A 13,079-nucleotide genomic window follows, 5' to 3' on the forward strand; every position below is an offset into this window, starting at 1 on the left:
GTTGGTTAAGCAGCTGCCTTTGGCTCAGGTCATGATCCCAGCGTCCTGGGATCGAGTCCCGCATCGGGCTCCTTGCTCCACGGGGAGCCTGCTTCTCCCTCTGACTCTGTCTTCCACTCTGTCTGCCTGTGCTCGCTTTCGCTCGCGCTCTATCTCTGACAAATAAATAAATAAAATCTTAAAAAAAAACAAAAAAACAAAAAAACACCCCACTTTTCAGAGGCAGTGTAGCCCGGAGGGGGAGCAGGGGGAGCAGACTCATCCCGGCCCCGCCACTTCCTACATGCAGGATCTCCAACCTACCGAACTGCTCAGAACTTTGTTTCAGTTTCGTCATCAGGGAGATAAGCAAAAACAGTCTCTGTCTCTCAGAAGGCTGTTGTAAGGGTTAAATGAGTTGATGCATTAAAAACACTTAGAAAAGTGCCAGGCACATAGTAAGCACTCAATAAATTCAGCTGTTTGTACTACTTTATTTACATAATGCAGAGGCTGAAGAAAGCATGCATGGAAGTACTCTTAATTCTGCAGTTTTTCACTCTCCATCTAGGAACAGAGGTAGGAATTAGGAGGCCTGTTTTCAGAGAAGATGTACATCACTCACTATTCACCGTTTAGTCACTCCAAGCAACTGGCCGAGCAGCAGCCCGAGCCAGGCCCGGTCCAGCATCAGCACTACTCTGAGAACTTGAGTTCCGTCACCGGCGTTTTCACATCTGTAAAGTGGACGTAACATCTCCTTGCCTGATTCATAGGTTACTTTGAAGCTCAAGTGAGGCAAAAATGCAGGAAGGCACTTTGAAGACTTTGTAAAGCACCATCAGAGCGTGTTACAGGAATGGCTGCAGGGTGAGTATGTCCAGACCCTCTCAAAGGAAGTTCATGACTCCTAGTTCTGGGTCTAGTTAAGAAACTTTTCATAAAACTGTAGGTTTGTTTCTAACTATAACATCATTTATAAAATCGTAATATATTTTATTACAGTTTCTCTTCTTGAACCCCAGCTCTACTGAGATTATTAACATATCAAATAGTTGGTTGAGAAATATTTTCCTTTAGAAATTTCAGTTGCAAAGAAAATGTCAAACTATGTGTTTATGCTCATAAATTAATATCATATTAACTAAGCAAATAACTGGCAGTTCCATTAATTACTAAATGCTTTATGCACACTATTTCACTGAATCCTTACAGTGACCCCATAAAACAGGTAGAACAGCCCCATTGTATAGGGTTAGAATCCTAGAACCTGCAAAGCACGTGCTCTCATCCACTCTACTACATTACACTATACAAGCACCAGAAGAAAAAGTCATGATCATTTCTCTCTTTGTCAAATCATGTAATTAAGAGAGCCAACAGAACGAAGGGCTCCAGACTACGTTTTTTTGATCCTTGGTAATAAAGATGACTTTAGAAAAGTTACAATAGCACTTACAATTCAGTTCATTTTAAATCTTTAAAAAAATGCTTCCAATTTTTTTTTCTTTCTGGAAATAACACATTGTTCACTGAAAAAAGAATACAGACAAGTAGAATTAAAATATTCATAATTTCATTATTCAGGAGAACCACTGTTGACACAGTTCCTCTTCATGTATTTTTATGCAACTGTGAACTATGGAATTTATTTTTTGGTAATTGTTCTTAAACATGATGCCAAATACAACGGTCAGACTGAAGTCTTTTTAATTGGCAGATATGCTAAACTAACAGTAAATTTTGTGCAGGCAGAAAATTATTTCTGATATGTATTTTCAACATTTTCCTACATGGAAAAACAAGCAGAGAGTAAGTTATTTGGTGATATTAACTCAAAACTACACTGCCCAGGAGAGAAACTTAGATGGAAATTCTTGACTTGATCTTTGTTTTCTATGTATGTGTACACAGATACACATACACGACATATATCCGTCCACACATGCGAAATGTTTCTGCTGGGTTAATATTATAGCTTTCTGCGGCCCCAATAATACTAGGACTATAGTATTAGAACGGTCAAGGAGAAAACTGTTCTATAGTCACTGAACTTGACTGAAGTTAGACTTATGGATGATTAAACTGTTAAGTTTTTCCTTGTGAATTGGTCAAATATTTGCTTGAGGCAGCATATTTAAGATAAACAAAATTCTTTTCAGGGACCATACTAATCCTGAGTATAAATTCAGAGAAAAAAAGTTCTACCACTTGTGAAATGGTATCATAAGGAGTAGTGAAAAAAATTGTGACAAAGCAGCACAATAATTTAGGGCAAAGATTCTAGGTATGATGTTGAAGTGTGTGTGATGCCCCATTACTGATACTTTTTGATTAAGGTGACTTAAACGAAAACCTTACTCTTTCTAAACTATCACTGGCCATTAATTTATACAAGAAAGAAAAGCAGAAGTTAAAAAAAAAAATATGGAAGTCCTTATAGAAAACAGAAGACAGACAGGGATCAAGTTTTTTAAAAATAAACTTTCTAGTGCTTCCTCTTATGTAAGAGGTTTATATTAGTCATAAGTTCTAGGAACCTATTTATACTGCTCTAGTAGGATTTACAGAAAATCATACTAAATCCATATAAATAATATTTTTAATGTAAGAAATGTGCAGACTGGTAACTCGGTAAGAATAAGAATGTTCAATAAACTATACTTTGAAAGAAGAGTATAAGCCTAATACTAACTGAAAACTGTCTAGACAAAAGGAGTATTAAAAGATTCTGAGAAACATGTAATACAGAACTATATGTGTGGTTGTGTATTATACTGAAAAATTAATCATCAGGTATTTCTGAGTTAGGTTAAAACTGCATATACTTCTTTCTCAGGGAGTGAAGTATTCTCATCATATCCAACTGGAAGAAGTATTATGTTTCAAATGAGATTAAAACATGACTTCGTCCTATTCTCTATAAAAGAGTATTAATGTTAGACACTGCTTTATTACAGAATGTTTTTTCACGGAAAGAAAAGGTTTGTGAGGTAATTATATATAACTTTAAACAAGATTCTTCTTAAGTGTATATTTCTACATCTCTTTAAAAGTAGCATTAGCAAGTTACAAACTGAACCCAAGTCAGGACTACACACTTCCTTACTTCAGAGGTTTAGGTAACCTGTGGGAATAAAGCTGATATGCTCAAAACTCTATTTCAAGAAGAAAAATGGGCAGGTGATGCACTTCCAATCTGCTTTTGAAGCGCGAAAGGCATATGATGCCATCTTGTCTACAGATATTTATTGGATAAATAAATACAGTCTACCTGACGTTTAAAAAATCCTATAAGCTAATTAAATCACAAACATACTGAATCAATTACAGTAAAACAAAGAATAGGCTTTTAAAGAGCTATAAACGGAAATGATGATAATAAAAATACGTTCAGTATCTTCTAGTGACAATTTCTTTTTGGATTAAAAATAACCCCAGTGTCAGTAAATGCCCCCTATGTTTCAGCCCTAATATTTTAAAAAGAGTAATAAATATATATACATATTAATAGCATGAAAGTGCTTCACACTAGAATTTTCTTCGAAGGCTTAAAACTGATTTTTAAAAACATCACAATAAATGATAATTTACGTTCTGAATATAGGAACCAAAAAACACAAACCCCAACCAATCTGCATATTTTAATGCTTATAACATATATACTCCTTTACTCAGATGCAACTATCCCAATTTATTCTTTATCATAAACAGTATCACAGACAGTAATATGTCCCCAAGTCCCTCTCTCTGTGGAAGGCGTGGTATCTCTGGGGACCCATTCATCACCGGGTAAAACTGTATTCCTTCAGAAAAAGTTAAAGGAGTCTGTACATCCTTTGACATACTTTTTCCGAATAGAGTTATAAGGCATTAATAATGGTATGTTAAAATAACAAATAATTTATAATAAAAATAGAAACTCTTTTTTAAATCACTTTCAACCAAGAGAATCCCAGAAGAGGACAAGGAACATATTTACCACCCAGTTACTCTTTAAGTTTCTACTGTGATGTAAAGACTTTTTTTGGCTTAAAACAGACCTTAGACTTTGAATAGCAAGTGTCTTGATACCAACATGTGGACTGGATCCTAGGTTCTGTTTAAAGTTACTGTGAAATTTATATATTCAAATGTGCTCTTTGCTAGTAAAGGTAGAAAAAGTTAGTTAAAATATTTGGTTTCATTATTATTAACAGTATTCACTGCAAATCAGTTTCATGATAATATTCTAGACTACAGTGTGGATTAAAGTTTTGTGCCAAATAGCAGCAGAGATTACTAAATCATGGTTCAAATGATGGTCAGTGATTTAGCTGGTACACAGCCAGAATGAAGGAATTTGTTTATAATAGATAAGTAAGTATGGAGCATAGCTTTATTTTAATATCAGTCGCTAGAACTGAGCAGTGGGTTTCTTGGTATCCAGAGGCAGAAATAAAGCTGCTTTTCCTAAGTCAGAGTGATGACGAGGACAGAGGATAACGGCCACGGTGACCGTGTAGCTAACTGGCTTGTTAAAATCCATACTTGAGCTCTACTGGAGCGATGCCCCCTTGGTGTGCACTGCTTATTTGTAAAGGCTGACTGAACAAAATTCCCTTCATCATACAGGCATTGCTGTCTGCACTACAGTAATAAAGGAACACTCGGATAGATATCACCGCTTCCAGTGATAAGCAATCTCCAGGAATCTGCAGCGAGATCGCTGGTTGACTGGAAATGCTCTCTATTTCTCCAGAGGGTATCTGTCCTTGAAGAAGCCACTCATTGCCTAGAAAATAAAAAGGTAAATTACTAACTGTATAAGAAGACAAGGTAATTCGACAAACTTTATGAAGACTAAATTCATTCAACCAACAGATATTTAACGAAAGCCTCTAAGAGCCAGGCATTATGCTCTGTGTGAAGGACAGAGATGGGATATAATGACCACCCAGAAGTTCCCAGGCCAATAATCTGGATATCAAATTACTAAAATTCTTCCTTTCAACACTGTAAATTGCAAATTTCTACTGGAACCAATCTGAATAATGCAAATATGCCTATAGATCCTTAATCCTTGAAGTTAAAAAATGAAAACTATAAGTTCTAGAAGGCCATTTTTATCAGATAAAGTGTTTAGGAAGAGCATATGACAACTACAAAATAACCTAAGGTATACCAATGTATGTACAACTCTGTGGTGACTTTCAAAATCAAGATCATGATGAATTATTAAATATCCAAAGGTAAAAACCAAGAAATACATTTTTAGAAACAAGTAACACTGTATATATTATTCAGATGGGCTCAATAATGTAAACACAAGATTCTGTCTACCTCATTTTAATACCTAACTCTTCTTAGATTTAAATACATAGATTATAACACAGGTCTAGTAAACCACTAAAAATCTTCAAGCTTCTAGTATCAGAATTTTAAACATGTCTTTATTCAGGCAGTGCCTCTCAGAAAGGACGTCGGTGTCGTACTGAGGAAGGCCATGTTTACATGGACTTTCGGCTTAAAGAGGGGTTAGAAATCAAGAGCCCGCATCTGGAAAACACAAGGACATGCTTTCCTGCCATCTTAAAGAGAAGAGGCAGAGCACAGTCTCATGACTTCTCAACGACTTGGGTCATTAGTACAAACACTGGATCACCTACTAAGTGGTAATGAAATTCTACGTCTACTTTTTAGCTTTTTTCTTTCTTTTCACCTCAGCATGGGCCAACAGACTCAGAGCACCTGCTTCTATTAGGCCTCTCCATCTCCCTTCCAGTACTGCTTCTAGTTCTCTCTTGGTTGAAAAATCAAATTTAAGAAAAATATGTCAGGTTGGAGAAGGAGAAAGTAAAAGGTGAAAATCTAAAGAGTTAATAAGTAAAGAGCTTTTAAACCATTATTTAAAAATTCTCTTTAAAATTCTTTGGCCTCCTTTGCTTTCTTGGGAGAATATGTTTTATTTCATGGTTGGCTTTGCTAGATAGCAGAATAGTGGGGAACTTTTTATATTTTAAATCAAAACAGGAAAACAACTATGCTATTTTAATGTCCAATTCTAGAAATAAACACAAAGTCTTTTTAGATATTTTTCAGATATATCACATGTGGGATTTGTGAATTTATAATATGCCAGTGGTGCTTTTATAAATGCCTTTTTTGAAAGGGGGAACTTAAAATCTTCACATGTGCTGACACCTTTAAGATTATATAGACCAAAATTTAGTTAAAGAGATGTTTTACGTTCTCTAAATAATTGGCCTAGAAGAAAAACCTTCCTTTAATCACAAATGTGATTTTAGGACTCTTGTCTGAAAACTTATTTGCCCACGTACAATGAAAATGGAACCACTATTTTGGACTAGGATAAAATAGGAATTTTCTTTACAGACTACTTCACCTTAATACTACCCGTATTTTGTATTCCAGTGGCTCATTATTAATCTGTGTGTTGGACCAAATAGACTTGAACAGGTTCATCTGCCAATATCATATTTTAAAAATCAACCCACTGCTCTTTAGTTACACTCGGAGACGGGAAATTAACAGTGATCCCAATCGACGCAAGTGCTTGCCGACTAACAGACACGGCACAACAGTTAAGCCAACAGTCGAGGACTGAGGAATGGCCCCGGTTTGAGGACTCCCCTGTCCCAGTCCCTGTCCATGGAGCTGGCTCTGAACCTCTCCCTCCTTCTTACCTGCAGAGCTCAGCCCTCTCTCCCTTGTGGTGGGCGGGGTGGTTCCCAGGGCTCAGTCAGGCACCCCAGAGCCGGCCTCCCCACTCTGACCCAGCAGTTGCTCCTGGCTACACCACTGAGATCTCTCTGTTCTTGGTGTGGATGCCCAGTGGGTAGCTGCATGAGCGCAGCTGCGGCCCTGAGAAAGTAGCAAGGTAGGAAGGCACAGAGCCTGGGACTGGGAAGGCACGAGAGAAGTGTGTGAGAGGGTAGGAGGGGGGAGGCGGGAGGAAATGCAAGACTGAGAACATGTGAAAGAGCGTGGGAGACCGGGCCAGAGGAAGGTCATTAGAGACAAGGAGTCAGCCCTTAGTTCTGACTGCTAGGAGTTTATAGTAGTTGTCCACTCTATTAGAGGGGCTGGGAAGCACTGCCAGCAGGCCAGCGGCAGGCTGAGTCCTTAAACAATTGAGATCACACAGTGATTCAAATACACATTCAAATCTTTACACAATTTATAGTCACTGAATACTTTGAGAAGAGACTCAAACAGGAAGTGCTCTTAGCTTAAATGACTACAAAGTAGTAAGGACAAAGGCTCTGCCTGCATTCCGATCAGAGTGATTCATCCGTATTCAATTACATACCCTTCAACAATGTTTTAGTCTACTTGGATGGCATACTTTTAAGACACGGTCTGGGCATCCGTTTTCTTATAGCAAGCAAGTAATGGGGCTCGAGTTCTACCTCTGGCATCTCTAAAGAAGAAAATGTAGCTTCAGGCTTAACGTAAATCAAGTCCTTTTGAAATGAAGTAAGCACCAGCTGAAAGCACTGAAGCACTGGACAGACGCAGACGTGGGAGAGTAAAAGGTAACAGTAAAACCACCAAAAAGCTGAATCGGGAAAAGCCCAAATCAAGTTAGTTCAGTTAAAAGAGAGTATTTTTAAAAATATCCTACTCAAAAAGAAAATCAATTTCCTTCTTTAGAATGGACTCCGAGATTTAGATCACTACACCACTGGGAGGCAGACGGGAAAGTACAATTTGATACTGGAATGTCTGCAGGATACATCTTGTACCTTCAGCGGCTAGAAACCAGCAACTGGGCACACCCTCCGTCAGCTTCGTTCCTGATGGGAGCTCTAATCTTAGCTTGAACTGCAGGGTCTGGCCTGGAGACGCAGCTACCGGAGACAGTCTAATGTTTGGAGCAGATTTAGGTAGTTTGGGTAATGTTTTCTGTTTCTCTACTAGGAACGGGCCATCTACCACAGCGTTGTCAGGTCTGAAGACTGGGAGCTAGGAAGTAAGAAGATCTGTTACTTCAAGCACAAGTACATTAGAGTAAGTGTAAAGAGCTTATTTTTGAACCACAGTTGAAAAATGAGATTCTGTGTCAATGAAACTTAACCCCCATTCTAGTCTGAATGAGAAGAGTGCTTATTTAGACGTCCTCATGGTTATTTTATAGGTTCAGAAACACATTTCATCCTGACTATAAGATTACCAATACTGATGAGACAGAGCTAAGTTCATTGTCCAGTATGTTTATAGATGGTAGAAATTAAAGTAAAAGTTTATCATTTAAACGCAGTGGATATAATTCCACTTTACAACTTTTCACTGCTGATTATAAGATGATCTATGTCAGGAGAAAACAACACTTATATTATGATGGCATAATATTTTGTATTATGTACTGTATTCTGTATTTTTATTTTAAAATATATTTTGGGAATTCCTGGAACTTTAGGGAAAAAAGCTCCCCCTCCCCCAGCCAACTGTGATATATCAAGAGGTAGCTTGAAAATTTTTGGAGACTATATCCTAATCTTTAAAAATTGACTAGAACTCTGTTTAGTAAGGTTTTTTCTAATCTTATTTTCAATGTGTTGAGAAGTGTGGCTCCTAGAGTTTTCTTTGGGAAGTTATCTGATAAGAGATTAATGTGTGATCTTTGTTTCCTATGGTGAATCCAAGAATCCTTAAACACACACACACACACACAGAACTGGACAACCCAACCCATGTAATGTGTATGTTCTGTGGTTCAGCGTGTATATGTCTATACATTTTTTAAAAGACATTTAAACATAGATGAAAGTTCCAATTCTCTCCAACTTCCAGTATCTTAAACACTCTTGTCACAAATGGAATTTTTAACTTACCAAGAACTGAGCATCCCAGAAGGAGGCATTCACTCACTACTCTACCTACATGTTTCACGTCTAACCTGGAGATGGTCTGACCAGAAGTGTCTCCTGTGCTGTGAGGACTTTAGTATCATTCTTAAAATGATACTCTTTAACTTATACTTTGATTGCTTACCACAGAAATTGTTTTTGTTTCTAAATCCATCACTTTAATTTGATGATTATTGGTGTCTGCTACATATAATAACTGGTCATTCTCTCCAATACACAAGCCTCCTGGTTCATTAAAAGTTGACTCCGTAAAGCTCGAAGTGGTAACATTACTAGCGTCTCCAGTTCCTGCTAATGTTGAGCAGTTTTTTGTTTTTGGATCCACAACTTTAATCTAAAAAGAAAGAACAATGCAGTATATATCTGAAGTCAATTTCACGTTCATAGTATAGAAGTGTCCTGAAAAGCAAACCAGAGAATTTGACTGCTATTAGCATTGTTACTAAATCTGAGAAAAAGAATAGGCATTTCCAGGGCACCTGAATGGCTCAGTCAGTTAAGTGTCTTTTTTTTTTTTTTTTTAAAGATTTTATTTATTTATTTGACAGGCAGAGATCACAAGTAGGCAGAGAGGCAGGCAGAGAGAGAGGTGGAAGCAGACTCCCCGCTGAGCAGAGAGCCCGATACTCCACTCGCCTGGCTCTTGATTCGATACTCCACTCGCCTGGCTCTTGATTCGGGCTCAGGTGCTGCTCAGGGCTGTGAGACTGAGCCCGGCCTCAGGCTCTGTGCCCAGCAGGGAGTCGACTTGAGATTTTCTGCCTCTGCCTCTCCCTTGTTCTTCTCCACACTACTCTCTCTCAAATCAATCAATCAATCTTAAAAGAAAAAAATAGGCATTTCCCTATTTTCTTAAAAAGTCAAATATTCAAATTATAGACTCAGGGGAAACACTCCATTTTGAGAGCTAAAAACTCCGTAAAACACCCAGTTACATCTTATCTTTCAGCAGCAATCTTTGATGAAATTATCTCTGGAATCAAATATTTTTAAATGCTATGCTTTCTTCACAATGAGACGCAGTTGAACAGACTTTCTTCTTTCTCATGAACATCTAACACGGGTTGAGAATTGACAGCCTATGTTAAACCTAATGATTTCCAATTGTGCCTCAATTATGTTAATTTATGGTGTCATCACAAGGTATTAACATTTTCCACTCATTTTTATAGCAAAGAAAAATGCAATAAAAATGGCAACAGTTGAAGAATTCGTGCAACAGAGACAAAAATGGAAATGCTGCTGAAAATGGAATTATTTGCTAGCAGGCACTGCAACTATGCAACAGCTCAAAAACGTTCCTTTGTTAGTTGACATATGAATTTCCCTGCCACCTGCTGCCTTCTTATTTACCCTGTCACTAGGCAGCTTTGATGGATCGCAATTCACGATTTTCTGCTGTTGTCATGGGGGATTTATTTAGTCCCGTCCCCAGCTCCGAGTGCCATCATATCCTCTTTGCAAAGAAAGGACTAAGAAAAGAACAGCAAAGGCTTGTACATAGTTGTCAAAGACTGTTACTCCTCTCTATTTTAAAGTGGCAGTTGGAGGAGGCTCACAAAGCTTTCAGCTTTTAAATGCCACAGATGAAAAGCAGGATATTCTAGAATTCTGTTGAGACTCACCTTGTGATTATAAGAGTCTGCCACGTAAAGTAAATTCCTTTTCTTGTCCCAAGTTACTCCAAGTGGGTGCTGAAGCTTGGCATTGACTCCTACTCCATCAACATCACCAAAAGCAAATAAATTCTTTTTTTTTTTAAAGAAAAAACATCACGCATTAAAATTTTTATAGTGCTACCACACATGGTATAAAAAGACTACATATTCTACTTAAAGGGGAAATGGGTCTAATTTCATATATATCGGCCTGGGTATTCAATTTAGACCAAAAAAAAAAATGACAGAGTTTTGAACCTATGTTACCTGCAGCACTTGGTAGTTTTATTCACAGTAATTACACATCTGGTCAGGAACCAGTCAAGTCTACTAATCTGCTCTTTCCACCTTCCTGCCAAGTATCTAATTTACATTTTCCTCTTTCCTCGGTGATCAGTATTTATCCTTCCATACTTCCTGAAGCCTTGACATTTGTGTAATCAAATTAGAGTCAATTGATTTTTCTTAGATGGTTTTGTTACTTGTGTTTCTTTATATTCACAATTCCTTTGGCCTGGCTTCCACTTTAATTTATGGACAGGACAAGAACTAGTTCTCCTGAAATTTATTAACTCTTCGCTATTTGAAACACGCAAGTATGCTAAGGGTCTGAGCGTAGCATGCGAAAGTGACCTTCACACATTACCATGGGATCTCTTTCTCCTCCCACGAGGTGCTTCACTGCTCCGTCCTTCAGCGAGACGGTTCTCACCGTGCTGCTCTCACTGTCTGCGACAAACAGGCAGCTCCAGGGATCTTCCGGGGCCAGAGAAAGACCTGAAGGCTGGGCGAAGCCTGCCTTGTGAGGATATGCGTTATTTCGGTTCTCTTCATTTCCGCTTCCAGCGAACCGAAGGCAGGTTCCTTTTTTCAGCTCACTAAAAAAAAGCCAAGTTCACAGGTGGAATCAACATCATTATTTTGTGTCCAATTTAGTAATCAAATGAATTTAAGTGATGAAACTGGTGGAGATAAGCATTGTTAAAAAACAGACATGTGGGGTGCCTGGGTGGCTCAGTGGGTTAAAGCCTCTGCCTTCAGCTCAGGTCATGATCCCAGGGTCCTGGGATCGAGCCCCTCGTTGGGCTCTCTGCTCCGCAGGGAGCCTGCTTCCTCCCCCCTCTCTCTCTCTGCCTGCCTCTCTGCCTACTTGTGATTTCTGTCAAATAAATAAAATTAAAAACAAACAAAAAAACAGACATGTGATCTTAGCCTTAAGTGTGCAAGTCAGCTTTTTCTAAAGTTTTTCTAAATCATTAACATACTTTTTTTTTTGGACATACACAAAATTGAAACTATTCTCAATTGCCAGAGAGGAAATCCCTGACAAGAATGATCATATCGTTGACTGGATAGTGTGTGTGTGTTTTCTACAAATGGCCAGAGACAGGTACATCTGGATCCCACCTTAACTTCTTAAAGGACGATTATGCTGCTTTAATCAACTGTAAAATCAATTTTTTATATACAATAGGGAAACTTCTACTTGAAGGACTTTACAATGATTCTTTTTCTAAGAAAGTTTTACACGTTGTCTTCTGGGTTTATGCTAGAGGAAACAGAAGGAAGACATGGTGGTATGCTGTGTTGAGGGAGGGGAAGCAGCTGACTCAGGATGCATAATAATGAGACAGCATGTTCATCATCTCCAGGTATGGCCCAGCAAGCCGAAGTCTAGCCTGACCACCAATCACTTATTCACTGATGTGTTCCCCATGCTAAATTAGGTAGAGAACAGGAGATAGAGCAAACAGGCACAGACTGTACAAAAGTCAGCCACTTACTCAACAAACTTATATAAAAATGTAGTCAGGGAAATATATGTGATAGCTAATATGCCAAACAAGTAAGGGGTAATTAATATGAATCTTAATTTCAAATAGGAGTTTCTTTAATTAAATAAAGAGTGGGGAGAAAAAGTAACTTCTAAAATGTTAGCAGTCTTTACCACTGTAAGATCAGTAATACAGATCAGGCATCCTTAAAACTATGATACATGTCCATGGGATCCGACAAGAGTGAGAACTCTACTTATTTGGAAATTTAGCCCACTCTTGACCATATGGGTCGAAAACAGCCATCAATTAGAAGAGTGCATTCTGGCCATCTCTGTTACTGTTTATAATTACGCCTCATGTCAGCGTTTCTGGTCACTGTACTGTCAGGCTATCATCTCTGGCCTGGAGATAACCATAGTCCCCTCACTGTTATCTCGGTCTCTAGTTTTGTCCCAGGCCAAGTGCTGCCAGTGTTCTTTCAAAAGCACAGATCTAATCATTTCACTAGCTAGCTCAAAACTTTCCATAAAGGCATGCAGAATAATGTTCACATTTCTTCAAAGGACGCATAAGGCGCTTCATGATCTGGCTTTTACTCACAAAACTAGTGTCACTTCTTGCCTGGGAAACCTCCACTCTCCTAAGTCCTACTCCTCTACCCAGTTTTAATTTAGCAGCTTCTTTCAGGAAGCCTTCCTTGATACCTCATATTTTACTGATATTGGGGTCCTCTTATTTACGTGAGGGCCAATTTTACTTTAAGGCACAGCCGAGTAGGAGGAAATGGTTCT

The 13,079-nt window shown here is 38.3% G+C and overlaps 1 protein-coding gene across 1 annotated transcript in view; it reads right to left on the reverse strand.

Moving 5' to 3' along the window:
- Positions 1-453: 453 nt before the first annotated feature.
- The window catches only part of NHLRC2 (NHL repeat containing 2), a 57,911-nt gene continuing 45,285 nt past the window's right edge, over positions 454-13,079 (reverse strand). Inside the window, exons 7-11 of the mRNA XM_004763823.3 lie at positions 11,157-11,388; positions 10,478-10,600; positions 8,977-9,186; positions 7,728-7,947; positions 454-4,753 (exon numbers count right to left, since the gene is read on the reverse strand). Coding sequence (XP_004763880.1) covers positions 4,497-4,753; positions 7,728-7,947; positions 8,977-9,186; positions 10,478-10,600; positions 11,157-11,388 — 1,042 coding nt within the window. The 3' untranslated portion in view covers positions 454-4,496. The remainder of the gene's footprint in view (positions 4,754-7,727; positions 7,948-8,976; positions 9,187-10,477; positions 10,601-11,156; positions 11,389-13,079) is intronic.

This window comes from Mustela putorius, unplaced genomic scaffold (assembly GCF_011764305.1).
Source record: "Mustela putorius furo isolate JIRA1106 unplaced genomic scaffold, ASM1176430v1.1 tig00003909_pilon_pilon_pilon, whole genome shotgun sequence".
Taxonomy (NCBI): domain Eukaryota; kingdom Metazoa; phylum Chordata; class Mammalia; order Carnivora; family Mustelidae; genus Mustela; species Mustela putorius.